The sequence below is a fragment of the Strix uralensis genome, chromosome 33, assembly GCF_047716275.1.
Source record: "Strix uralensis isolate ZFMK-TIS-50842 chromosome 33, bStrUra1, whole genome shotgun sequence".
NCBI classification, from domain to species: Eukaryota; Metazoa; Chordata; class Aves; order Strigiformes; family Strigidae; genus Strix; species Strix uralensis.
This window is the reverse complement of record NC_134004.1, coordinates 3,010,539-3,033,888: the sequence shown is the minus strand read 5'-3', so window position 1 is coordinate 3,033,888 and position 23,350 is coordinate 3,010,539. Positions and strand designations below refer to the sequence as shown.

Sequence of the window (23,350 nt, the reverse complement as noted above, 5' to 3'; positions counted from 1 at the left end):
TGAGCGGGAGAGCGGGGAAATGGGCAACGTCCACCGAGTCGCCCCGGGCACCCGGCTGACCCCGGCGGGGCGAGAGTCCGGGCTGGAGCCGCGTCCCCATCCCCGGCCCTCGCTTGTGGCAGAATGTCCCCCGGCCCCGTGGGCAGTGACCCTCCGCTGCCCACCCTGTCCCCTCCCGCCGCTGCAGCCGTAATTAGCTGCGACATTCTCGGCATACCTGCAGCCCCTAATGAGGCTCCATAAAGGCTGCCCCTGATCTCGCTCCTCCGGCACTTGGGGCCACTTGTAAATCTCAGCTTTACAACGGGGAGCTGCGCTGGGAGGAAGCGGGGGCCGGGGGGAGGGCGGGGGGGGTCCCACCCGGGGTGGGGGATGCGGCTTTTGCCATCGCCTGGACCCGCCGGTCCCGTGTTGGGTGTCTCCGTCCGTGTCCCTCGTCCCCTCCTTGGGGTCAACCCGCCCGGGTTTGCTCAGTCTCACTGTGGCTCTTGGAGGGGGGGGGGGTGGTGGAATAAGAGCTCAGGGTGACAAGCCCACCCCCACCGGTGGGCACAGGCCCCCCCCACGTCGCTGCCGGGATGGGGACACCCTTCCCCAGTGGCTTTGAGCAGATTTGGGGGGTTTGTGTTCTCCTGGGCTGGTTCTCGAGCTCTCGGGTCGGTGTTGGATGCTCAAGCGCCGGGACAATTGTGTTTGGAGGGGTTTGGGGTGGGGGGGGGGACTGCGGTTTGGCCCCAGCTGGGAGATAAACCCGGGAATGTCCTCGCTCCGAGCCGGGCACGGGGCATTGGGGCGGATTTCGTCCCCTCTCATCCGCTTGTCCGCGGTGCGCGGCCAACGTCGGGAGCGTGGGAAAAATGAGAAGCATTAGGAACCATTTCCCGAGCCGGGGTCGCCGGATCAGGCCGGGAGCTCCCGAGGGAGGAGGCAGGAGGGGGACGGCGGGGACCCGGCGTGCGAAGCTGGGCGAGGGGACGCGGAGGCCCAGGGCCCGTCCCGGGAGCGAAGACCCCGAGGAACAGCGGGGCTGGGCTGCTCGTGCCCCTCCGAGCCCCCCCCCCGCCCCCCGGAGCCGGTGCCAGCGAGGGGCTGGGTGGGGGTGAGGGGCAGGGAGGCAGCGAGCGCAGTGACCCAAGCAAAAGGCGTTTGTCAGCGGTTTTCCCTTTTTTTTTTTTTTCTTTTTGGCTATATAAATTTTTTATTGTACAAAAAGTCTAAAAAAAAAACCAACCAAGGACGGAACCGGGACAGAGCAGTGGTTATGATATCGTACACAGGAGACTAACGCGAGTTACAGACCAAATGTAATTTATACAACACAGAAGTAACTGGGACGCTCGTTAAGTTTTTCCTTTCCTGTAGCTCTTCCGAATCCGGTTTGTGACCGCGGAACCACGAGTCCCCCCCCCGTCCCGTCCCCCCGCGCCGGGGGCACCCGCTCCCCCCGTCGCTGCCTGGTGGCGGAGGTGGAGGGTGGCGTCGCCGAAACGAGCTTCGGCACGAGGCCGCCGCGCCCCGTCCCCCCACGGCTCTGGGCCGGCGGCGCTTTGGGGAGCGGGTCCGGGGGCTCGGCCGGCCCCGGGACGGGGGGATCTTCTCCAGCCCCACCGATCCCCGTCCCCCACGGGTCCCCCCGGGGCTGCCGCTGCCTCCCCAGACCCCGGGCTGGTGGGGCTGGAGCCCCCCCCTCCACCCCGGGGCCGGGGGGATTTTGTGCCCCGCTGCCCCGGTGGAGCCGGCAGCACCTCGGCGTCTCCTCCGGCAGCGAGGAAAAGCCGTCCCGGCGCAGATGGAGCCACCCTCGTGCCCGCGGCCCCGGCCCTGCGGCGGAGGCGACCGCGTCCTCGTCTCTCCCTCAACCTTCCATAGTGCAAATGGTTCCCCAGCCCCCGGCAGCCTCTCGCTCTCGACACACGTTTTTCGGGGAACATTCGGCATCCCCGAGGCCGCCGCTCGCCACCGGCTCCGGCGTCACCGCGCGGCTCCGTCACGGCGCCGTCGGTGCTGGGGGAGAGCTGCCAGCGCGACCCGGCGTCTCGGGGGACGGCGACGTCGTGGGGGGACGCGGCTCCGGCGGCGCTGGCCGGGGGTCCCGGCGCTGCGGGATGGAGCTGAAAGCTCTGAACTCTTTGATTATTTCTTTTTTTTAAATATTTCTTTTTTTAAATTTCTTTTTAATTTTATTTTTTTGATGTTCAAGTGCTGTGTTTGGTCACGTGATTAACACCCCCCCCCTCACCCTCCCCCACACCCCCACACCCCCCCCCGACCATCCGTGGCCTTTTGGTCGTGCGATTTGGACCCGCCGCGTCCCCCCCGCCCTCACGGGGCCCGTCCTGAGCCCCCGCCCTGGCAGACGCGTCCCTGCCCCCCCCGGACACCCCTGAACGACAGAACGAGGAACAAAACAACGAACAAACGAACAGAAAAATAACCTAAGACGTTACGCACAGGACCAATACACCGGGTAAATAATAATAATATACTGACGGGGCTGCCCCCCCCCTGCCCGCCCATGAACCGCCTGGGGGACCAGTCAGCCCAGGGCACTGGTCCCAGTGCCGCCCATCGCTGGGGGCTGTGGGACCAGTGCCCGGGGCTGACTGGTCCCAGTGCCCGGGGCGGCCCCATCCTTCTTCTTCAGCGCCACCTGCCTGTAACAGCTGCCCCGGGGCCCCGCGGGGGCTTTTGGGGTGAGGGGCTGTGGGTCTGGGGGGGCTCCACGGCTCCCCCAGTGCCCCAGGGGGGGCCGGACCCCCCAGCTGTGGGCTCTGCGCTGGGCTGGGCCCCGCAGCGGCTGCTGCTGCCCGGCATGGGGGGGCCGATGCCCGTGGGGGGCCGATGCCCGTGGGGGGGGTCCCACCTGCCTCCGCCACCGCCTTGCTCGAGGCTCTTAAAAAACGGGGCGGGGGGGGGGGGAGCAGCCGTCTGGGCACCTCCCACCCTTCCTGGCTCCAAATTGCCGGGCGGGAAGCCCCCGCCGCCGGCCAGAGCCTGGCCATGCCCGTCCCCCTCCCCAGTGAAGGGCCACTTGCCCCAAGCGCAAGGCCGGTGGCCACGTCCCGGGTTGGGGGGAGCGAGACCCCCCGCTCCCAGAGCCAGACGCCGGCACGTGGCGATGGTTGGGGTGAGGGGGGCAGGTGGACCCCAGCCGGATCCCGGCCAGGCCGCGGCTCCCCTGGCTCCGGAGCGGGATCCTGTGGCCCGGGCGGCTCCAGGCCCTTTCCGGTCCCTTCCAAGCGGCTTCTGGCTCCTTCCCGGCGCGTGGCTCCGCTCCCGGCGGTGGCTGTGCCGTGCCCGGTGCCTCGCGGGGCCCAGGGGTCCGGCCCCGGTGCTGGCAGTGCCAGGACGGTGCTTCCCCGTGCGGGCGCATCCCTGGCCGGGGCCGGACGAGCCCTCGTGATCCACAAGTGGATCCACGGCAAAATATTTCCACGGGCGGCTTCACCGGCACCGGCTCCTTCGGCATCGCACGGGCACCGCCGGGCGGGGGGGCACCGCGGGGGGACACAGGCCTTGGCCGCGGCACGGCGGGGCCGGGGGTCTCCCCCCTGCCAGGCAGGGGCTGCCCCCTCCTCCGGCTCTGCAACGAGACCCGGTGCTGCCGGAGGACGCGCCCCCCCCCAAAAGGCACTGAACGGCAGGGAGAGGGGGTGCCTCAGCCCCCGGCCCCGGCTCTCACCGGGGAGGGGGATCCGCATCGGCAGCGTCGCGGGGGCCGGCACCGACCCGCCGCCAGCGTGGGGCCTCAGGCCGGTGTTTCGGGGCTGAGCTGTGCCCCCCGCCCGGCCCTGAGGGGTGGGGGGGACGGGGGATGCTCCCCCCAGGACAGCCCTCCTGCCCCCCGCACCCTGCTCCTGGGGGACCCCCAGCTCGCCCCAGCCCCTCGCCTCCGACTCCCGCCGCAGGGTCCAGCCGGGAGCCCCCGCAACGCCACGGTGGGGCCGCAGGGCCGACATTGCCGGAGCCACCGGGCCGGCGGCGAGACCCCGGCGCGGGGGGCCCTAAGTGCTTCGGCGCCAGGCGGGGTGGCCGGGGCTCGGGGTGGCCGGCGTTTGGGGTGGCCGGGGTTCGGCACCCCGGGCCGTCGCCGCGTCCTCGTCCCAGGGCGGCCTCGTCCTTGTAAGCGCTTCGGGCGCCGCGGAGCCGGGGACAAGTGCTAAACATCCCGGGTGCCCCCGGCTCTGCCCCCGGCGCCTGCCCGACCCCGGCCGCCCGGCGCCGTCCCTAAGTGCTACGCGGGTGCGGACGTGCCGGGCTGGCCCGGCCGCGGCCGCGGGGTCGTTCCCCACATGGCCCCGGAGCTTCTGCCCCGCGGTGCCGCGGGCGAGGAGGGATGGAGGCGCGTCAACGGGCCGGAGCCGCCCGGCACCCTCGGGATAAGTGCTGGGGCCGGGGTTGGCGGGGGCTCCCCCGTGCCACCCCCCCGGTGTGGGGTTGGCGGCCGGCTGGCGCCAGGGACGGCTCCCGGCCGGGACCCGGCGCGGCCCCGGTTGCATCACTCCGGCCGCGGCGCGAGCGGAGGGGAACGGCCGGAGCCACCGGGGCGGCTGAACCCTTGAGAACGCGGGAGCTGGTTCTCACGCGAAAATAATCCAAACGCCGAGGGCAGGGGGAGGCGAATCTGCCGCGTAAGCGGAATTTCTCCCCAGCCGCGGCCTCCGTCCAATTCTGGCCGGTGCCGCCTCCGGATAAGCCCGGGCCACCCGCCGGAGGCGACCCCCTGAGCACCGGGGGGGGAGCACCGGGGCGAGCGTCGCCGTCCTGCCGGCAGCGCCAGGGCCGGGTCCGAGGCGCGGGCGGCAGCTCCGTTGCCCTCGAGCCGTCCGTGCCCGGGGACGCTGCCGGACGCTCCCCGGGGGCCTCCGGGCTGGAGCAGCCCCTCCAGAGCCGTCCCCGCCGTCGGGTTGTGGGCGTCGGGCCGGGGCCGGCGGCGTGAAGGGAGGGACCAGGGCAAGCGGGGGCTTCCTGCAGCAAAGCGCCGGCCGGGAGGGTGATTAATAAATAAATAAATTAAAGAAGGGAGACGGTTTCCTCCCGGGCCAGAGCTGCCGCCGGCGCTCGCGTGGCCCAGCCGCCCCGTCCCGGGGGTCCCGCTGTCGGATCCTGCCGTCCTCGCTCCCGCCGAGCGCCCGGAGCGGGGCTGCGGCCACGGGGCCATCGGTTGCCCGGGGATGGGGCCACCTGCCCTCGGATGTCACCTCGGCCGCGGGGCGGGCAGGTGGGGACGTCCCCATCCCCAGTGCCACTCCAGAAGCGCGGGGAGATGTGGGGTCCGCTCGGCCTCCTCCTTTCCCCGTCGCCGTTGAGCCGGGGCCGTCCGGTGAAGCCGCGCCGCACCGCGCCGTGCTGCCGCGGGTGCCGCTGGGGGTCCCGGCTGCCCCTTCCCTTCTCCGTCCGGTTGCTTTATTGCACAATGCATGTCGAAGCGCGGGTTTGGTGCAGCGTTTTCTCCGTGGGATTTTTCTTTTCTCTCTCTCTCTCTCTCTCTCTCTCTCTCTCTCTCTCTTCCCCCAACATCCGAAGGAATTTCAACGCTTGTTCTTTGTATTTGTCTTAAAAACGAAAACCAACCAAAAATAAAAAAAAAAAAGAAAAACAAAAAGAAAAACAGCGGAAGGAAAGAGGAGTTTGTTGGTGGAGCGGGGCGCGGGTCGGAGGGGCAGCACCAGCCGGGCTCTAAGAGCATCCGCATCTGTCAACCACCATGCCCGGGATCTTGCCGTAGATGATTTGCTGTTTGTCGTTGAAGTAGAGCATGTTGATGGGGGACATCTTGGTGGGGGTGCAGCAGGGCCCCGCCGAGCCCCGGGGGTTGGCCTGTTGCACCAGGTGGGTGTGGGGGTACTTCTGCATGAACATGTACTCGCACTGCCCCGAGCAGTAGTTGGCTTTGTATCTCTTGGGGGCGATAATCCAGTCCCAGCCGAAGGCCTCGAAGTCGACGGTCAGGGGGTAGCGGCAGCAGCGCGACTCGGTCGAGTGCTCGTCGCAGTCCAGCCCCAGGTTCCGCCGCGAGCGCTTGTTGTTCTCCAGCACCCGCAGCTCCATGAAGGGGTGCTGGGGGGAGACGGGGCGGGGGGACAGGGACGGGGACGTGAGCCCCACGCACTGACCCACCGGCCCATCGCCCCACAGGTCCCATCGCCCCATGGGTCCCAGCACCCCGGCTCCTCCCTGGGTCCCACATGGCCCCACAGAGCTGCCACCAGCCCCATCAAGGTGTCACCAGCCCCATCGAGGTGTCACCAGCCCCACAGGGGTGTCCCCAGCCCCATGGAAGTTTTACCAGTCCCACGCAGCTGTAACTGGTCCCACAGAGCTGTGACCATCCCTGTGGAGCCATAACTGGCCTCACAGAGCTGTCACTGGCCCCACAGGGGTGTCACCAGCCCCATGGGAGTGTCATTGTCCCCCACGGAGCTGTCACTGTCCCCACAAAACTGTGACCAGCCCCATGGAGCCATCACTGGCTCCACAGAGATGTGACCAGTCTTGTGGAGCTGTGGCTGGACCCGTGGGGCTGTCAGTGTCCCCACGGAGCTGTGACTGTCCCCACGGAGCTGTGACTGTCCCCACGGAGCTATGACCAGCCCCACGGAGCTGTCACTGTCTCCATGGAGTTGTCACTGTGCCCACGGAGCTGTGACTGTCCCCACAGAGCTGTCACCACCCCCACAGAGCTGCACCCTCCCATGCCCATCCCGGTTGCCCTCCCGTTGCCCTCCTGTTGCCCAGGACTGGCTGGGAACCCTGTGCCCAGCTGAGCACCAGGGCCACCGCGATGCCCCACCGACCCCTGGGGGACCCCAAGCCGGGCACCCCCCGCCCCCCCCCCCCCCCCAGCCACCTACCAGCCCTTCGGCCCCGGGTCCCAGCGAGGTGACGGCCAGGTCGTTGCCGTTGGGGTCGAAGGCGTTGATCTCGATGCCCCAGTTGTTCTGCGGCTGCTTGAACCAGTTCTGCAGCACGTGCTTGAAGTCGATGCTCTGCCAGTGCCCGATGCGGGAGTTGAGGTCGATCTTGAGGGAGCGGATGCGGATGTGGCGGCTGCCTTCCTCCGTCACCGGCTTCAGGCGGAGGATCTGCAGGTAGACGGTGGAGGTGTGCTGCACGGGCCGCAGGTACACCCACAGCTGCGCCTTCACCACCTTGGTGAACATGATCTTGGGGCTGAAGTTGAAGAAGCAGCAATGGGGGTTGCCCTCGATCTGCACCACGGGGTCCGCTGTGGGAGGAAGGAGGTGTCAGGGCCGGCCCCGGGACCCCCCCCTGCGCCCAACCTCCCTCCTCCGTCGGGGCCAGCTCCTCCTCGGTCGTTAGGAGTTGAAGGTCGGGTCAGAGGCCGCCCTGGGGGTCATTGCCCCTCCATTGGCAATAAGGTCCCCGGCTGCCCCCTGACCCCATGTCACCGGGGATTCATGAGCCCCCACGGGGGCTGTGGGGACCGAGCCCCCCGCTGAGCGAGGTCGGGCTGAGCGGGGTGTGGGGGGGTCCGGCCCTGCAGCACCTGCTCCAGGGCAGCCACTTCCCAGCACAGGGTGGGGCTCGGTAGCCCCGGGGCCACAGCAAAGCCCCGAGGAGGGTCCATGGCACCCAGCTGGGTACCACCAGCGGCGGGTCCACGTCCCAGAGGACACCCACCTCCCGCCTCCCACCCTCCCCAGGCCTCTTCTCGGGGCAGCCCCCCCACACTTCGGGTCATGCCCGGGATGATGCTCTCGGAGACGCTGGAGGCCAGCGGCCACCGCAGGGACGGGGACACCCACCCCGCTGGGACAACAACCCCGAGCGTCTGCAGCCCGAGCACCCCTGGGGTTCCCTCCCCCCCGCCCCACGGCAGCACCCCGGCTGGAGCCGGCCCCACGCCGGCCCTCCCTGCTCGGCGAACATCTGTGTCAAATTGAGCTGGGAATTTCCCCCCCCCCCGCCCTCACGCAGCCCCCTCCCCCTGCCACGCACCGGTCAGGTTTAATAGCACCCAGCTGCAGCGCGGGGCCATTTGCTGCGCGCGAGGCCTCCCCGAACACATGGGGGTCACGACACCGGCCGCAGCCCCGGGAATGCCATCCAGCCCCCCGCCGCGCCGCACATAAACCAAAGTGACAGGGGCTGGGGGGCCGCGGGCGCCGGCCGCCCAAACCCCTCCCAGCAATTTGCTGCGCACAAGCCCCCGATTAAACCCGCGCTCCCCCGGGGACCCGCCCGGGGAGCATTTCCCCCCCCTTCCCGCACTGTCTGTCCCCTCGAAGCCGCGCTGGCCACCCCCCCCCCGGGCTCCCAAGCTGGGGCAGGTTGTGCCCCCCAGCCCCTTGGCGGGGGCTTTGCCACCCGTCACCAGTGGGACGTCGTCCCAGCCTGGGCCGGTGGCCACCTCAAGGGGCTCTGGGTCCCCTGTGACCCTGCGGGGAGGTCCTGGGTGGCCTTGGGGGCCGCGGTGCCGGTTTGCCGCAGGGGCCGTGGCCGCGGACGGCACCGGGGGGGGTGTTTTTGTAGGGTCTCCAGGTGGGAGACGCCAAAGCAGCGCCGGAGCCGGTGCAGGTCCCCGAAAGCTGCCACCGAAGCCCCTCGCCGCCGCGGCACCGGCAGCACCGGCAGCACCGCTGCCCCTCTGTGACTCCGACTGGCATCCCGGGGGCCACCGGGGGCCCTGGGGGCGAGAGGAGGGCCTGGGGGGCCCGGGGGGGGGTCTGGGCGTGGGGGCTGTGCCACGCTGGCTGCTCCTGGCACGGGGCTGCGGCGGTGCCAGGATGCTCGTCCCGTCGCTCCGGCAACGGGGGATAAAGGTTACCGGGACATCGGTCACAGCTGAGTATGTGCCGGGAGGGGGGCGGCCCCGAGCCCCCCCCTCTGCTCTTTGTTCCCACCGGGGCCGGATTTGGGGCTCCCACCTCTGCCCCGTTAACCCCTCGCTTGCTGCAGGGGAGCAGAGACACCCCCCCCGCCCCAGACCCGGGCACCCCGGGGACCCCCCGATGCCCCGAGGTGCCACGTGCCAGCGGTGGCTCTGCCGTGTCCCCCCCGTGTCCCCGTGTCACGTCCCGCTGACCTTGAGCGGCTCCGGCCCCGGCGGGGCAGCAAGCGGCAGGGCGGCCCCCCCGGCCCGTGCCCGGCCCCCCATCGCCCCTCATTAAGCTCCCTCCACCCCACAGGTCGCAGGGGGTCACGGGTAGCCCCTAAATGGGTTTAGGACCCAATTAACCTTCCCGGGTTCCTTCTGCAGTTAAAAAAAAAACCGGGGGGGTGGGGGGTGCTGGGGGTGGTGGCTTGGGATTAATGGGGGGGGTGGGGGGGGCGGCCGGGGGGAACCCGAGAGCTTTATGGCTCTGCCGCCTATAAAGCCCTTTCCCTCCTCCTGTTCAGGAACCATAAAACCCCACACAATTGCCACGGGGGGGGCGAGGAGGGAGGAAAAAATCATAATAATAACGGAGCGGCCGCGGCCGGGGGAGGCCGGACCCCGCGGCGCATCCGGCTGCGGGGCCGGGGGGCTGCGGGACCCCCAGAGCGGGGCCGTGCGGGGCCCGGCCGGGAGGAGGGGCCGCCCTCTGGTATTTATTTTGGGGGCCCCCGAGCTGTTAAGGGGCAGGAGGGGGGGCCGGGGGCAGCGAGCGTTAACGCGGCGCAGGGAGGAAAACCCCAGCGTGTTGTCAATTTTATGGGTAATAAAATTTCAAAGCCGCCCGAGTCTATTAATGCCTGGGAAGGAAATTCGTCGGGGGGCTGCGGGGGGGGGGACGACAGCGCCTCACACTTCCCTCCCTTCCGCTCGCCCTTCGCACCCGGCCCCCCCGGCCCCGCTCCCCGGAGGTCCCGCTCCCCCCCCCCGCACCCCGGGGGTCCCGCAGCCTCCTCCCGCCGCCGGAGCAGGTGGAGCCGGGGCCGGCCCCGTGTCCCCGCGCTGGCACCGGGGGGAAACTGAGGCACGGGGGGGTGCGGGGCGCAGCTGCCCCCCGAGCCCCGTCCGCTCGCCCCCTGCTCGCCCCCAGACGGACGGACGGACGGACGGACAGAGCCCCGGCGCAGCGAAGCCCCCGCGCCCCGTCCCCTCCCCGCCGTCCCGCCGGGGACCCCTCGCAGCCCCTCGCAGGCCTGGGAGGCGGGTGCCCGCCTGTCCCCAGCGCGCCCCACCGTCGCCCCGCTGTCACCCCGCTGTCACCCCGCTGTCACCCCGCCGTCACCCTGCTGTCACCCTATCGTCACCCTGCTGTCACCCTGCTGTCACCCTGCCACGTGCCGCGGCAGGAGGCGAGCGCTGGCACCCGCTGCCTGGCAGGGCCCTGGGGACCGGGAGGTCACCGTGTCACCTGCCCAGTGCTCCCAGTCCCGTCCCAGTGCTGGTGCCCAGTCCCAGTCCCCAGTGCCAGGTCCCAGTGCTGGTGCTGAGTCCCAGTACCCAGCACCACTGTCGGTGCCAGCGCCGGGTCCTGGTGCCGCCTGCCAGCGCCCAGTCCCAGTACTCACTGGTGCCAGCGCCCAGTCCCAGTCCCCAGCGCCAAGTCCCAGTCCCCGCTCCCAGTAACCGCTACCGGGTCCCAGCACCCAGTGGCTGTTCCCAGTCCCGTCTCCCCGTTCCCGGTGCCCCGCACCAGCTGCCAGCCAGGCTGTCCCGTCCCCGTGTCCCCGTGTGTGTCCCCGTGTGTGTCCCCGTGTCCCCCGAGGCGCGGTGCGTCCCCCGGGACTCGCACGGAGCCACCCGGAGGCGGAGGGGGGGGCTCGGGGGGGGGCTGCGGGCCGGACCGGGGAGCCCCGGGAAGAGCCCGGGGGGTACCGGGGGGTGGGGGGGCATGAGGGGACACCCCGAGGGGACCCGGGGGAGCCCCGGAGGGCCGGTGCCTGTCGCCGCACGGGACGAGGCCGGTGTAGGGAGCGGGGTGGGGGGAACCGGAGAAGGGAAAGGGGGGGAAAGCCGGGCCCCGGGGGTGGGGGGGGGGAGTCCGCCGGCGAAGTTTGCAGCGGCGGCGGGGCGGAACAAAGGCGGCACTGACTTTCCTGGGCCATGCTGATGACGGTCTCGGTGGTGGCGTGGTACTCGTCCTCCTCCAGGTACTCGTCGTGCTGCAGCGAGTCCCCCTGGAAGTCGTGGAGGTCGAGGAGCTGCTGGAGCGGGGGGGCCTTGGGCAGCAGCTGCTTCACCACCTCCCGGGTGATGTTGGGCGCTTCCTTCAGCCGCAGCTTGCTCAGGATCTGCGACTTGATGCTCTCCAGCCGCAGCTCCTTGCTGTGCCGCCGCCAGAGACACACGGGGCAGGCGGGCTCGGAGGCGGGGGGCTGCGCTTCCAACCCCCCCCCCCCCCGCCACCACCAGCGCCAACAAGCACAGCAACACCGGGGCCATACCGGGGGGGGAAAAAAAAAAAAAAAACAAAAAAACCCAACAAAACCAAAGCAAAAAGAAAAAAAAAACAAAAACAAACCCCACAACAAAAAAACCAACCAAAACAAACCAAACCCAAAAAACAAACCACCACCACCTTTCCCCGCCGGGGCCCGCCGCCGCCGCCCCCCCCCGCCGCGCTTCCACCGCAACGCGCTAAGGGGCGCGGAACGGGGGGAAGGCGGTAACGGTGGCGGGGGCGGGGAAGCGGGGGGCGGTGAGGGACCGGGGGGGGGGTGAAGGGGGGGGGGGAAAGAAAAAAAAGCGGCGGTAGCGGCGGCCCCGGGGTTTTATACCCCAAGAGAAGTGTGTCGTCAGCGGCCTTGATTGGCTGCGGGCGCACAAAAGAGGTTTCTGGCAGGGGCTTGGCACCAGCCGCCGCCGGCCCCCCGAGCACCGGGAACGGCCCCGCCGCCGCCGCATGCTGCCCGGCTCGGTCCGACACCCCCCCCCGCCTCCCGGCCGCCGCCGCTCCGGTTGTGGCGGGGGCGACGCGCCGGGACCCAACTCCCGGCAAGTGCGGCGGGGCCGGGAGAGCTCCGGGAGTTGGGTCCCGCCGCCGCCGTGGACCGGGGATTGCGCGTCCCGGTGGCTCCATCCCGCGTCTCCGCATCAGCATCCCCCCCCCCCCCCCCCGCCTCCTCCGGGCCACGCAGCCGCCCCGGTCCCCCTCCCCTCCCGGTCCGGTGTCCTCAACCGCCCCCGGAGGAGTCCTCGGACCCCCCCCCCCGCGCCGCTCCCCGGTGCCGACCCCATCAGAACCATGGAGAGGGCAAGAGGGAGGCGCGGCCGCGCCCGTGGCACCGGGGCCGCGCCGGTACCGCTCCCGGGAGGCGGCGGAGGAGGGGGGGGCCGGTCAAACGGTGGGACCCGGGAAAGGGAAAGTGGGGAGGAGGGGGGGGGGTGTCCCGGTACGGCGAGGGAGCGGTCCCGTTCCCCCCCTCCCCCGCCCCTTCCCGGTGGGCCTGTGGCGCAACCGCATCCCGCCAGGGGGCGCCGCGCCGCCGTTCCGGAGCCCGCGCGTCCACACCGGCGCCGGTAAAAAACCGGAGCGAGAGGCAGCGCCGGGACGAGAGCGACACCTCGCGGCGCGGGGCGGCACCGGCAGCCCCCGGGGAGGCGACGGGGGGGGTGTCCGGAGGTGGGGAGACCCCGCCGTTACCTCCCTCACCCCCTCCCGGTACCGGTGCGGGGCGGGGGTCCCCTTCGGCGGTGACGTCGCCGCGCCCCGGTGTCACCGGCGCCCCGGAAGCCGCAGGGGGGAGAAGCGGAAGGAGGAGGCGGCGCTCGGAGCCCCGACACCGGGTGTTGTGTTGTCGTCGTGTCCCCCTGTCCCCCCTCCACGCACCGGGGTCCCCCGGACGCCTGGGTGTCGTGTGTCCCCCCCCGCGCTCGGGCCCGAAGGGGTTAAGGCGGCGGCGTGACGTGTCGCCACCGGCCCCGCCCCCGGGCCGCCCCGCAGGAGCTGTCAGCGGCACCGGCCCCGGTAACGGCAACGCGGGGGGGCGGGCGGGGGCCCGGGGTCCCCCCGGAGGCGCCGCAGAGGGGGGGAACGACAGGGGAGGGCGTCCCGCGCGTGGGGGCGGCCCGGGGGTGGGGGTCCCCCCGCGGGGCATCGCGGCGGGGGACGCGCTGCTGGGGCGGGGGGGGGCGCGGCCCCGACACCCCCCACATCTCCGGGGGTGCAGCGGGGACCCCCCAGCCCTGGCTGCTGCGTCCTCCACGCGGGACAGTCCCCCCCCGCGCGGGGACCCCACAGTGGGGCCACGTCCTTGGCTGGGCACAGCCCCACGTCCCCGTGTCCCTGTCCCACGTCCCCACATCCGCGTGTCCCCGTGTCCCCACACCCCCCACGTCCCCACGTCCCCATCCCCATGTCTCCACGTGTCCCCTTTCACGTCCCCACATTCACATCCCTGTGTCCCCACATCCCCACGTCCCTACGTCCACGTCTCCATGTCCACGTCCCCAGACCCCCATGTCCCCATGTCCCCACGTCCCAGACCCCCATGTCCACGTCCCCACATCGCTACATCTCCACATCCACGTCCCCACATCCCGTCCCCACATTCCAGGCCCCCATGTCCATGTCCCCATGTCCCCACATCCCCACGTCCATGTCCCCACCCCCTGGCAGCTGGGCAGGATAATTTTAGCCACGTCCCCACCCTGGGGACAGCGCCGGGCAGGATGCGGCCCTGTCTGCTGCCTGCACCCGGCAATTACAGGCAGGGCGCGGGGGGGCTGGGGCCGTGGGACCACGCGGGGCGCGGGGAGGTGGCCGGGCCCCCCCTGAGCGCCGCGGCCCCCCCAGCCCCGGCCATGGCGGGGCTGCTGCAGGCGCTGGTGGGGGTCTCGGAGAAGGCGGCGCACATCGCCCGGCTGTGCCGGCACGAGGAGCCCCTCTTCCAGCTGCTGGTGGCCGAGAAGACGGGGCCCGACAGGAACAGGAGGTTCCTGCAGGACTTCAAGACGCTGGCGGACGTCCTCATCCAGGAGGTCATCAAGCACGACCTGGGCAAGGAGGTAGGGGACGGGCTGGGGGGGCCCCCGCGGTGCCCCCGTGTCCCCCTGCGCCACGCTGAGCTGCCCCGTCCCCCCCCAGTTCCCTGAGCTGCAGGGCCACATCCACGGCGAAGAGTCCAACGAGTTCAGGAACGCGCAGGGTGAGTCCCGCGGAGGGGGGGGGGGGAGCAGCGGAGCTGGGGGACACCCCCCCTGCACCCCAACGCTGAGGCCGGGGTGCTGGCAGGGGAGACGGTGACGGTGCGGGTGTGCGCCACGCCGGGGGACACGGCGGCCCTGCTGCTCTCCGTGCTGGAGCCCGAGCGGGCGGCTGCCGAGCTGCTGGCGGCCGCCGTGCACCGGGACGTGGCGCTGGGTGACGTGGAGGTGGCCGGCGCGGCGCTCAGCATCCCCCCCCAGGACCTGGCCGTCTGGATAGACCCCATCGGTGAGGGGGTGCGGGGAGAGGGCGGGGTGGGGACCCCCCCGGCCACACACGCCGGCGGCTGAGCCGCGGTGACTTCGGCTGCGCCCGCAGACTCCACCAACGAGTACATCGGCGGGCGCGAGGACGTGGCCCCCGTCGGCGGCATCGCCCCGGGGGGGCTGAGCTCGGCGCTGGTGCTCATCGGGGCCTACGACCGGCACACGGGCTGCCCCGTGCTGGGCGTCATCAACGAGCCCTTCTTCCGCCGCGACCCCCTGACCCGCAGGTACCGGCACCGCGGCGGCACCGGGACGGGGGGCACGGCCTGATCCTGGCCCCCGGTGACGGGGAAAAGGAGGGGGGTGTCTGTGCTCAGCGCCCCCGTGTCCCCGCAGGTGGCAGGGGAGGTACCACTGGGGCGTCGCGTACGGGGACACGCGGCTGTGCTCGCTGAGCCCCCCGCCGCCGCCGCGCCCCGCGCCCCGCCTGGTGCTGAGCCGGGCGGAGGGGGGGCCGGTGCGGGCGGCCCTGGGCCCCCTCTGCGGGGACGGGGACGGGGACGGGGACGGGGACGGCCTGCGCTTCGCCGCCGGCGCCGGCTACAAGATGCTCTGCGTCATCCTGGGCTTGGCGGACGCCTACGTCCTCTCCGAGGGCAGCACCTTCGCCTGGGACGCTTGTGCCCCCCACGCCATCCTGCGGGCCCTGGGCGGGGGCGTGGTGGCCCTGGCGGGGGCCCTGCGGGCGCGGCGAGCGGGTGACACCGGGCCGCCCCCCGAGCTGGTCTATAACCGCCCGGCGGAGGGGGCGGCGGGGGCCGAGCGTTGGGCAAACCGGGGCGGCCTCGTGGCCTACGCGCACCCCCAGCACCTGGAGGCCGTGCTGGCCGCGCTGGCCACCGTGCCGGGGCTCTGAGCCCGCGGCGGCCGGGACCTCGGGGTGCAGGGTTTGGGGTGACCGGGACCCCCGGGTGAAGAGGAGGAGGTGGGTGGGACTCTGAGGTGCAGGGTATGGGGTGGGTGGGACGTTGGGGTGCAGGGTATGGGGTGACGGGGACCCCAGGGTGCAGGGCACGGGGGGGGTGGGACCCCGGGGTGCAGATTATGGGGTGATCAGGACCCACGGGTGAAGGGTATAGGGTGTCAGGGATATTGGGGTGCAGGACACGGGGTGACCAGGACCCCAGGGTGCAGGGTTTGGGGTGGGTGGGACCCCGGGCGCAGACTCAGGGTGACCAGGACCAAGGACCACGACACCCCGGGGGGCGGGTCCCCGGGACAGGGGGTGGCCGGGACCCCCCCAGACGTGGGGCCGCGGGGTGTGGGGCAGGGTGGGAGCTCTGGGCTCCGGGACCCCCCCGGCGCGACCCCCCCATGTCGGCCACCATTAAAGGGTCCCTCGCACCCGCGTGTCTGTGGTGCCCCGGGACGGGGCGGGGCGGCGGCGGCGGGGGGGGGCCGGGGCGGGACCGGGGCGGGACCGGGGCTGCCTGTTGACTCGCCCCGGCCCCGTCACATGATCGCGGAGCGGGCGGCGGAGCGGCGGCGCCGGTGAGCGCCCGGGGCGGGGGGGGGAGCGGTGACGGCACCGGGAGCGGCACCGGGAGCGGAACCCGGTGGGGAGCGCACGGGGAGCGGTCCCGGGACGCCGGGGCTCGGGCAGCGGGAGCGGGGCGGGGCCCAGGACGGGGGGACCCGGGCGGGGGAGCGGCACCGGGAGCGGGGTGGGGGCCGGGAGCGGGGCCGGGCCGTGCGGGGCTCGGGACCGGGCGCGGGGCCGGGGCTGAGGCGGCGGCTCTCGCAGGACGGGCCATGGCGGTCGAGGGCGGGATGAAATGTGTGAAGTTCCTGGTCTTCGTCTTCAACTTCATCTTCTGGGTGAGTGGGGACCGGGGGGGACCGAGACGGGACCGGGGGGGACCGGGGGGGACCGGGAGGGGACCGGGGGGGACCGGGGGGGACCGGGAGGGGGGCCCGGGGCCGGCAGACCGGCCCTTCCCCGTCGGGGACGCGCCCCCCCCAGCCCCACGGCAGGCAGCAGCCGCCCCCCCCGTCTTGTCCCCCCCACTGACGTCAGCTCCCTCCCCCCCATACGGCCCCGTTGACACCGGCTGCCCCCCCCCCCCCCCTTGCAGGCCTTGAGTCGGGGGTCATGAGGACCCTGGGGGGGAGGGGATGGGGGGTGTTTTGCTGCCCGGGGGGGCTGCAGCGGGTGCTGGGGGGGGCAGGGGGGTGAAGCTGCCCACTTTAGACGAGGCCTGGCACTGGGCAGTGTTATGGCCACACTCTGCCATCAGTAGGTTCCAGGGGTAACGAGGCTGGGCAGGGCGAGGCCGGCACACCCTGGCCGAGGGAAGCTGAGCCTGAAGGTCAGGGTGGGGATCCCCTGGGTGGCCGGGCCCCCCCCCCCCCGGGCCCCCCTGTCTGCCAGGGTCCCCGTGTGGGGCCGGGCGCGGGTTTGGGGAAGTCGGGGTGAAGAAAGAGGCTCAAGGAGCCCAACGGCCGTAGCGGGGTGCGGGGGGGGGACACACAACGCGGGGGGGGCAGGCGCCTTTCCGGCCATCATCCTGTCCGCCCCCCATGCAGGGAGTGACTTGTCCCCGTCCCCACCCTGATCCTGCCGGGCTGAGTCACCCCTGGAGGGCCGGGGGGGGGACACACATGACGGGGACACCGGCGCCAGCCCCCCCGGCCCCCGCCACCACGAGTGTTTGTGCAGCGGGCGGCCGGGCCGGACTCTGTTTACCCACACCCAGCGAGCAAACAGGGCCAGCGGCACCGGGGGGGGGGGGTGGCCGGGGGAAACTGAGGCTGGGGGGGGTCCCCACTCGTGGGGGGGTGCTGGGGGCGGGGCGGGGGGGGGGGGGGCGAGGATTATCCCGCTGCTGCCCCAGCGCCGGGATGGGCTGTGGGTGTCCTGGCTCCCGTGGGAGTGGGGCCCGTTGGGACAACCTGTGCCTGGTGTGGCCCCCCCCCGCCCCAGCACCCCCCGATCCACCCCTGGCCCCCCCCACCGTGTCCCCCCCTCCGAGGCCTCTCGCCGTGGCCGGAAGGCCGGACTTCCCGGCGTTCCCGCGGCCGCCAGCCCGGCCCCCCCCTCGCCGCAGCCGGGCTGGGGAGTGTCCCGCTGTGGGGCAGGACCAGGGCCCCCCTCCCACCACCGCTGGGCTTGGGGGGGGGCAGAGAAACCCCCCCCCCCATCACCCCCACGAAGGGGCTCCCCAATTTGAGGCCAAACCCCAAAAGCTGCTCACACCCCCCCGCCTCCTCCAGGGGATGCTCAGCTGTGGGTGACCACCCCCACACCCTGTTGGCTGGGGGGGGGGGGGTTCCTGCCCCGTGGGGTGCCCCCCAATTCTCTGTGCCCCCCCCCAGGTGTGCGGCGTGGCCCTCATCGCCATCGGCATCTACGCCCAGGTGGCCCTGGGTAAGGCGCTGGTGGTCAGCACGGCCTCGGCCTCCAGCAGCCCCCTCGCCATCCTGGTGCTGGGCGTCATCATCTTCTTCATCTCCTTCTTCGGCTGCTGCGGCGCCTGGAAGGAGAGTTACTGCATGGTCACCACGGTGAGCACCCCGAAATGTGCCCCCCCCCCCCCTGCCCTGACCCCCCCTGCCACCACCCTGACCCCCCCCGTCCCCCCGCAGTTCGCCGTCCTGCTCAGCATCATCTTCCTCGTGGAGATCGCCGCCGCCATCGCCGGATACGTCTTCAAGGACAAGGTGGGGACGCGTGGGGAGGGGGCGCGGACCCCCCCTGGGTGCTGGGGACCCCCCCCAACCCCTCTCTGACCCCCCCCCCCCCCCCCCCCCCCAGGTCCGCTCGGTGCTGGAGGAGGGGCTGTGGGACGCGATGCGCAAGTACGGGGAGGACAAACCCTCGACGGAGGCGGTGGACGAGCTCCAGAAGGATGTGAGTAACGGGGGGGTCCTGGGGGGGGGGGGGTGTTGGCCCCAGATCCCCCCCCCGACCTCCTGGAGTCCCCCCCCCCCACTTTCCTTGGCAGTTCACTTGCTGCGGAGCCAACAACTACACGGACTGGGCCACCATCGAGCGGTTCAAGGTCAACAACACGGTGCCCCGGTCCTGCTGCCGCGTCAACACCACGTCCTGCAACGTCCGCCCCAGCCCCGCCACCGTCTACGAGAAGGTGAGGACCCCCCCGTGCCCCCCCCCCCGCGCTGTGCCGTGGGGGTCCGGCCCCCCCCTGAGCCCCTCCGCTCCCCCAGGGCTGCCTCGAGAGCATCGAAGCCTGGATGAAGAAGAACATCCTCGTCGTGGCCGCGGTCGCGCTGGGCATCGCCTTCTTCGAGGTGGGACGTGGGGCTGAGCCCCCCCCCGGTGTGGGGCTGACACCCCCCCCACCCCATATGGGGCCCTGCAGGATGGGGGTCACCCCCTCCCCTTTCTCCTTCCAGATCCTGGGCATCATCTTCGCTTGCTGCCTGATGAAGGGCATCCGCAGTGGCTACGAGGTCATGTAGCCCCCCCAGCGAGCACCGTGGCCCCCCCCCCGGCTCTCCCTACCCGCCCCCCCCCCCGCCACTCCCACCCGGGGGGGGCTCTGGGGGCCGTGGGGGCTGCTCCGCCTCGCTTGCCCTCTGCAGGCTCCTCGGGGCAGGGTCCCATGTGCCAAACCACCCCCCCACACACACACCCTGGGGGGGGGGGGTCACTGCCCCTGGACCCCTCCCCATGTGCCAGTGGGGGCCCGGGGGGGGTCCCCAGGTTTGGAAATAAAAAGAAAAGCTTCTGTAGAGCCACGTGTCCCCCTGCGCCCGCCGGGGGGGGGGTGGGATGGGGCCCCCGGTGGTCCATTGACTGGAACCTCCCCACCAGTGAGGGACTGGGCTCACTGGGAACAATGGGGTTGGGGGTTGGGGGGGGGCAGCATGAATGGCCTTGGTGTGAGCAGCCCCCTCCCACCCCGGTGCTGGGGGGGCAGCTGGGGGGGCCCCGGTTTGGCTCGGGGACACGTCAACCGGAGGCTGCGCTGGGCAGCGACAGCGGTGGCGTCCCTGCGGGTCCTCGTCAAGGCGGGGGGGGCCCTGGAAGTTCCCCCCCATACACACACCTTATAGTGGGCCTGGGGTCCCCACCACAACCCCCCCAACCCCCCCGGGGACCCCATCCAGCCCCGGGGCCACCTCAGGGGCGAGCGCAGCCGCTTTGCCTCGGCAGCGGTTTATTTGCAGCACCGGGGTTGGGGCTGGGGGGGGGCTCAAAACTCCTTTTGGGTGCCGGGGGGGGGGCGGCGGGGGGGTGGACTAGCGGACACGCTGGGCCGGCTTGGGCAGGATGGTGGCCAGGACGAAGTCGACGATGGCGGCGGGCAGGTAGGAGGCCGGCAGCCAGAGCAGCTTGGCGTCCCAGCCGGCGCTGTAGCGCGTGCGCGGGTGGCGGGCGCCCAGCGCGTGCTCCACGCAGCGCGTCACCTTGCTCAGGTCCCCGTCGCACATGAAGTTCATGATCAGCCGCTGCACCTTCAGGTCTGGGGGGGGGCGAGGAGGAGAAAGGGGTGGGGGGGGCGTGTCGGGGGGCAGCTGAGGCGGTGGGGGGGGGGGAGTCAGGGGGTGGGGGGGTGTCGGGGGGCAGCTGAGGCGGTGGGGGGGGGAGTCGGGGGGTGTCGGGGGGCAGCTGAGGTGGTGGGGGGGGTCGGGGGGGTGTCGGGGGGCAGCTGAGGCAGTGGGGGGGGTCGGCGGGTGTGGGGTGGTGTCAGGGGGCAGCTGAGGTGGTGGGGGGGGTCAGGGTGTCGGGGGGCAGCTGAGGCGGTGGGGGGGGGTCGGGGGGGTGTTGGGGGGCAGCTGAGGCGGTGGGGGGGGTCAGGGGGTCGGGGGGGTGTCGGGGGGCAGCTGAGGCGGTGTGGGGGGGGGATGTCGGGGGGCAGCTGAGGCGGTGGGGGGGGGTCAGGGGGTCGGGGGGCAGCTGAGGCGGTGGGGGGGGGAGTCGGGGGTTGTCGGGGGGCAGCTGAGGCAGTGGGGGGGGTCGGGGGGTGTGGGGTGGTGTCAGGGGGCAGCTGAGGTGGTGGGGGGGTCAGGGGGTCGGGGGGCAGCTGAGGCGGTGGGGGGGGTCAGGGGGTCGGGGGGTCCCCACGCACACTGGCAGAAGAAGTCGTCGCCGTAGCTGAGGCGCGTGGCGGGCGCCAGGCGCTCCCAGAGCCGCCGCAGGGTCCCCTCGATGGCCGCCAGGTCGGTGGCCGCCGTCTTGAAGAAGCCGGGTTCCACGATGCTCACGCGCACCCCGAAGTGGTACATGTCCCGCCTGGGGGGGGGGGGGGGACACGGTGACACGGGGCGGGGGGCACACGGTGACACGGGGGGGGGTCCCGCACCCACCGCAGGCTGTCGGAGAAGGCCTCGAGGCAGGACTTGGAGGGGCAGTAGCCGCCGCCGTTGGCGGCCACGCGGGCCAGCACGCTGGAGGTGTTGACCACGCGGCCCCGCGCCCGGCGCAGCAGCGGCAGCAGCGCCAGTGTCACCTCGATGGCGCCGAAGGCGTTGACGGCCATGACCCGCCGGAAGTCCTCGATGCCCATCCACTCCGTGGGGCCCATGGGGGTGGCCACCCCCGCGTTGTTCACTAGCCCAAAGAGGCCTTGGGGGGGCGGGGCGGGAGGGGGTGGCGGCCACGGGCCCCTCCTTGGTGGCCCTGCCCCCCCAGCACCTCCCCGGGTCCCATCCTGACCCCCCAGTGTCTCCTGGGTCCCATCCTGACCCCCCAGCACCTCCCCTGGACCCCTGTCCCACCCCCCAGCATCCCCTGGGACCCCATCCTGCCCCCCCAGCACCTTTCTGGGTCGCATCCTGACCCCCCAGCGTCTCCTGGGTCCCATCCTGACCCCCCAGTACCTCCCCGGGTCCCATCCTGTCCCCCCAGCACCTCCCCTGGACCCCTGTCCCACCCCCCAGCATCCCCTGGGACCCCATCCTGCCCCCCCAGCACCTTTCTGGGTCGCATCCTGACCCCCCAGCGTCTCCTGGGTCCCATCCTGACCCCCCAGTACCTCCCCAGGTCCCATCCTGAGCCCACAGCACCTCCCCTGGACCCCTGTCCCACCCCCCAGAATCCCCTGGGACCCCATCCTGACCCCCCAGTACCTCCCCAGATCCCATCCTGACCCCCCAGCGTCTCCTGGGTCCCATCCTGCCCCCCAGTACCTTTCTGGGGCCCCATCCTGCCCCCCCAGCACCTCCCCTGGGACCCCATCCTGTCTCCCAGCACATCCCATGTCCCATTCTGCCCCTCAGCACCTCCCCTGGACCTCTGCCCCACCCCCCAGCACTTCTCTGGGTCCCATCCTGACCCCCCAGCACCTCTCTGGGTCCCATCCTTCCCCCCAGTACCTTTCTGGGACCCCATCCTGCCCCCCAGCACCTGCCGTGTCCCATTCTGCCCCTCAGCACCTCCCCCGGACCTCTGTCCCACCCCCCAGCATCTCCTGGGTCCCATCCTGCCCTCCAGTACCTCTGGGTCCTATCCTGCCCTCAGCACCTCTCCGGGTCCCATCCTGACCCCCCAGCATCTCCTGATCTCCTGGGTCCCATCCTGGCCCCAGCACCTCTCTGGTCCCATCCTGCCCCCCTCACCTTTCTCGCCCACCTCTGCCCGCACCCACTCAGCGGCCCGGCGGATGCTCTCGGAGCGGGTGACATCGAGCAGGGTGGTGCGGAGGTGGCCGGAGCAGCCTCGCTGGAGGCCGTCGGCCCCGTCCTGGGTCAGGCAAGCGGCCAGCACCCGGTAGCCCTGGCGGGCCAGCCGCCGCGCCAGCAGGTTGCCGAAGCCGCTGTCGCAGCCGGTGATGAAGACGTGTTTGTCCTTGACGCAGGGCAGGGTCCGGCGGTCCCGCACCAGCCAGACCAGCGCCCAGACCAGCGCCACCAGTAAGAGGTACAGCCACATGGCGGGGGCCTGGGGGGCCGGGGGGGCACTGGGGGAGGAACCCAGGTGTCCTGGGCCGTGTCCCCCCCCCCCAACCACATCAACCTCTGCACCCCGAGTTGAGCCCAAGCTCTTCGCTCGCCCGGTCCAGCCCTGTGCCCCCCACCCCGTGCAGGGGACCCCCAGATCCCCTGTCCTGCCCCACACCATGGGGGTCAGACCCCCCCCCCAAGTGGAGGGTGGGAAAAGGGGGGGCTGAGGGTTGACCCCAACTTGGGGTCTTGGTCCGTGCCACGGGGGCCCCACGTGGTGGTCTCTGTCCCCCCGGGGTGGGGGTGAGCACCCCATGCCCCCCCCTGTGTGCCCAGGGCCTGTGGGGTGGCACCGAGGGGGGGTCCCCCAGCTGCTCCCCCCAGCTTAGCCCCGACCCCCCCTCCTGCCCACCCTCTGCTCCCACCCTGCACGGGGAGGTGACCACCACCGCTGCCTCTGGGACCCCCCCACATCCCACTCCCCTCCTGGAAGGAAGCCCTTTGGGGGGGCTGTGTGTCCCCCCCACACCCCAGTTCTGTTTGGGGGGTCTGGGGGGAGGGTCAGGATCCCCACAGTGGGTGCTGGCTGGGAGGGGGGGTCTTGGAGGGCTGGGGGGGGACACCCCCTCTTCGCTGTGGGTCCCCAGAGCCGCGTGAGGGCAGGGGACAGGCAGCAGCCCCCCCCCGCCCCAACAGACTCATCTCACCGCACCCTGCGGCCGTGGGGCAGCCCCATGGTGGGGGCTGCTGTGCCCCCCCCCCCGCCAGGCACCCCCGACCCGTGTTGGGGTGCAGCGGGGAGCCCCCCCCTACCTTCGGCGGGGCAGAGGGCTCCGGGCGCTGCGGCGGCTGCGACCGTCTGAGCCGGGGGGGGGGGGGCCGCGGCCGCTCCTCCCCCTGCGCTGGGGCAGAGCCCGCAGCCAAAGTTCACAGTGTGCTGAGCCCCCCCCGACCCCCCCCCAGCGCTGGGTGCAGCTTTGGGGGGGGGATTTGCATGTGGGGGGGTGCAGGGACACCCCTTGTTGGGGGACCCTCCCCATGGAGGAGCTGGGAGGGAGGGCAAACCCCTCCCCACCCCTTCCAGCGCCCACAGAGCCCCCCCCGGGTCCCCTTCCCAGCGCCTGGAGCTGGGGG

General features: G+C 72.1%; 4 protein-coding genes across 7 annotated transcripts; 2 read left to right on the top strand and 2 right to left on the bottom strand.

Annotated features, from left to right (window-relative positions):
• Positions 1-5,478: 5,478 nt before the first annotated feature.
• Positions 5,479-11,463, bottom strand: GDF11 (growth differentiation factor 11). The gene is given in 4 exon segments (XM_074853970.1): positions 5,479-6,060; positions 6,855-7,228; positions 10,989-11,283; positions 11,285-11,463. Coding segments are annotated over 4 exon segments (1,104 nt in total). The 5' UTR covers positions 11,339-11,463; the 3' UTR covers positions 5,479-5,679.
• Positions 11,464-12,308: 845 nt separating this feature from the next.
• INPP1 (inositol polyphosphate-1-phosphatase) lies at positions 12,309-15,310 on the top strand. Its single transcript, XM_074853966.1, has 6 exons — positions 12,309-12,863; positions 13,692-13,903; positions 13,983-14,043; positions 14,130-14,330; positions 14,421-14,595; positions 14,705-15,310. The coding sequence occupies exons 2-6, from the start codon at positions 13,700-13,702 to the stop codon at positions 15,222-15,224; spliced, it is 1,161 nt and encodes a 386-aa protein (XP_074710067.1). The 5' UTR covers positions 12,309-12,863; positions 13,692-13,699; the 3' UTR covers positions 15,225-15,310.
• A 479-nt stretch (positions 15,311-15,789) lies between these two features.
• Positions 15,790-18,811, top strand: CD63 (CD63 molecule). 2 transcript variants are annotated; one of them, XM_074853994.1, is made up of 8 exons: positions 15,790-15,859; positions 16,113-16,186; positions 17,684-17,872; positions 17,954-18,028; positions 18,123-18,218; positions 18,313-18,456; positions 18,536-18,619; positions 18,725-18,811. In XM_074853994.1, the coding sequence occupies exons 2-8, from the start codon at positions 16,121-16,123 to the stop codon at positions 18,788-18,790; spliced, it is 720 nt and encodes a 239-aa protein (XP_074710095.1). In that variant the 5' UTR covers positions 15,790-15,859; positions 16,113-16,120; the 3' UTR covers positions 18,791-18,811. The 2 variants fall into 2 exon arrangements, with proteins under 2 accessions (XP_074710095.1, XP_074710096.1); XM_074853995.1 differs by lacking the exon at positions 15,790-15,859 and adding an exon at positions 15,902-15,924.
• A 663-nt stretch (positions 18,812-19,474) lies between these two features.
• Positions 19,475-23,348, bottom strand: RDH5 (retinol dehydrogenase 5). 3 transcript variants are annotated; one of them, XM_074853956.1, is made up of 5 exons: positions 23,030-23,348; positions 21,893-22,233; positions 20,642-20,900; positions 20,404-20,567; positions 19,475-19,797 (listed from the first exon to the last, which is right to left on the bottom strand). In XM_074853956.1, exons 1-5 carry the CDS (start codon positions 23,254-23,256, stop codon positions 19,574-19,576), a joined length of 1,215 nt encoding a protein of 404 aa, XP_074710057.1. In that variant the 5' UTR covers positions 23,257-23,348; the 3' UTR covers positions 19,475-19,573. The 3 variants fall into 3 exon arrangements, with proteins under 3 accessions (XP_074710057.1, XP_074710058.1, XP_074710059.1); XM_074853957.1 differs by having other exon boundaries at positions 20,642-20,885; XM_074853958.1 differs by having other exon boundaries at positions 21,893-22,214; positions 23,030-23,163.
• Between the last annotated feature and the right edge of the window lie 2 nt (positions 23,349-23,350).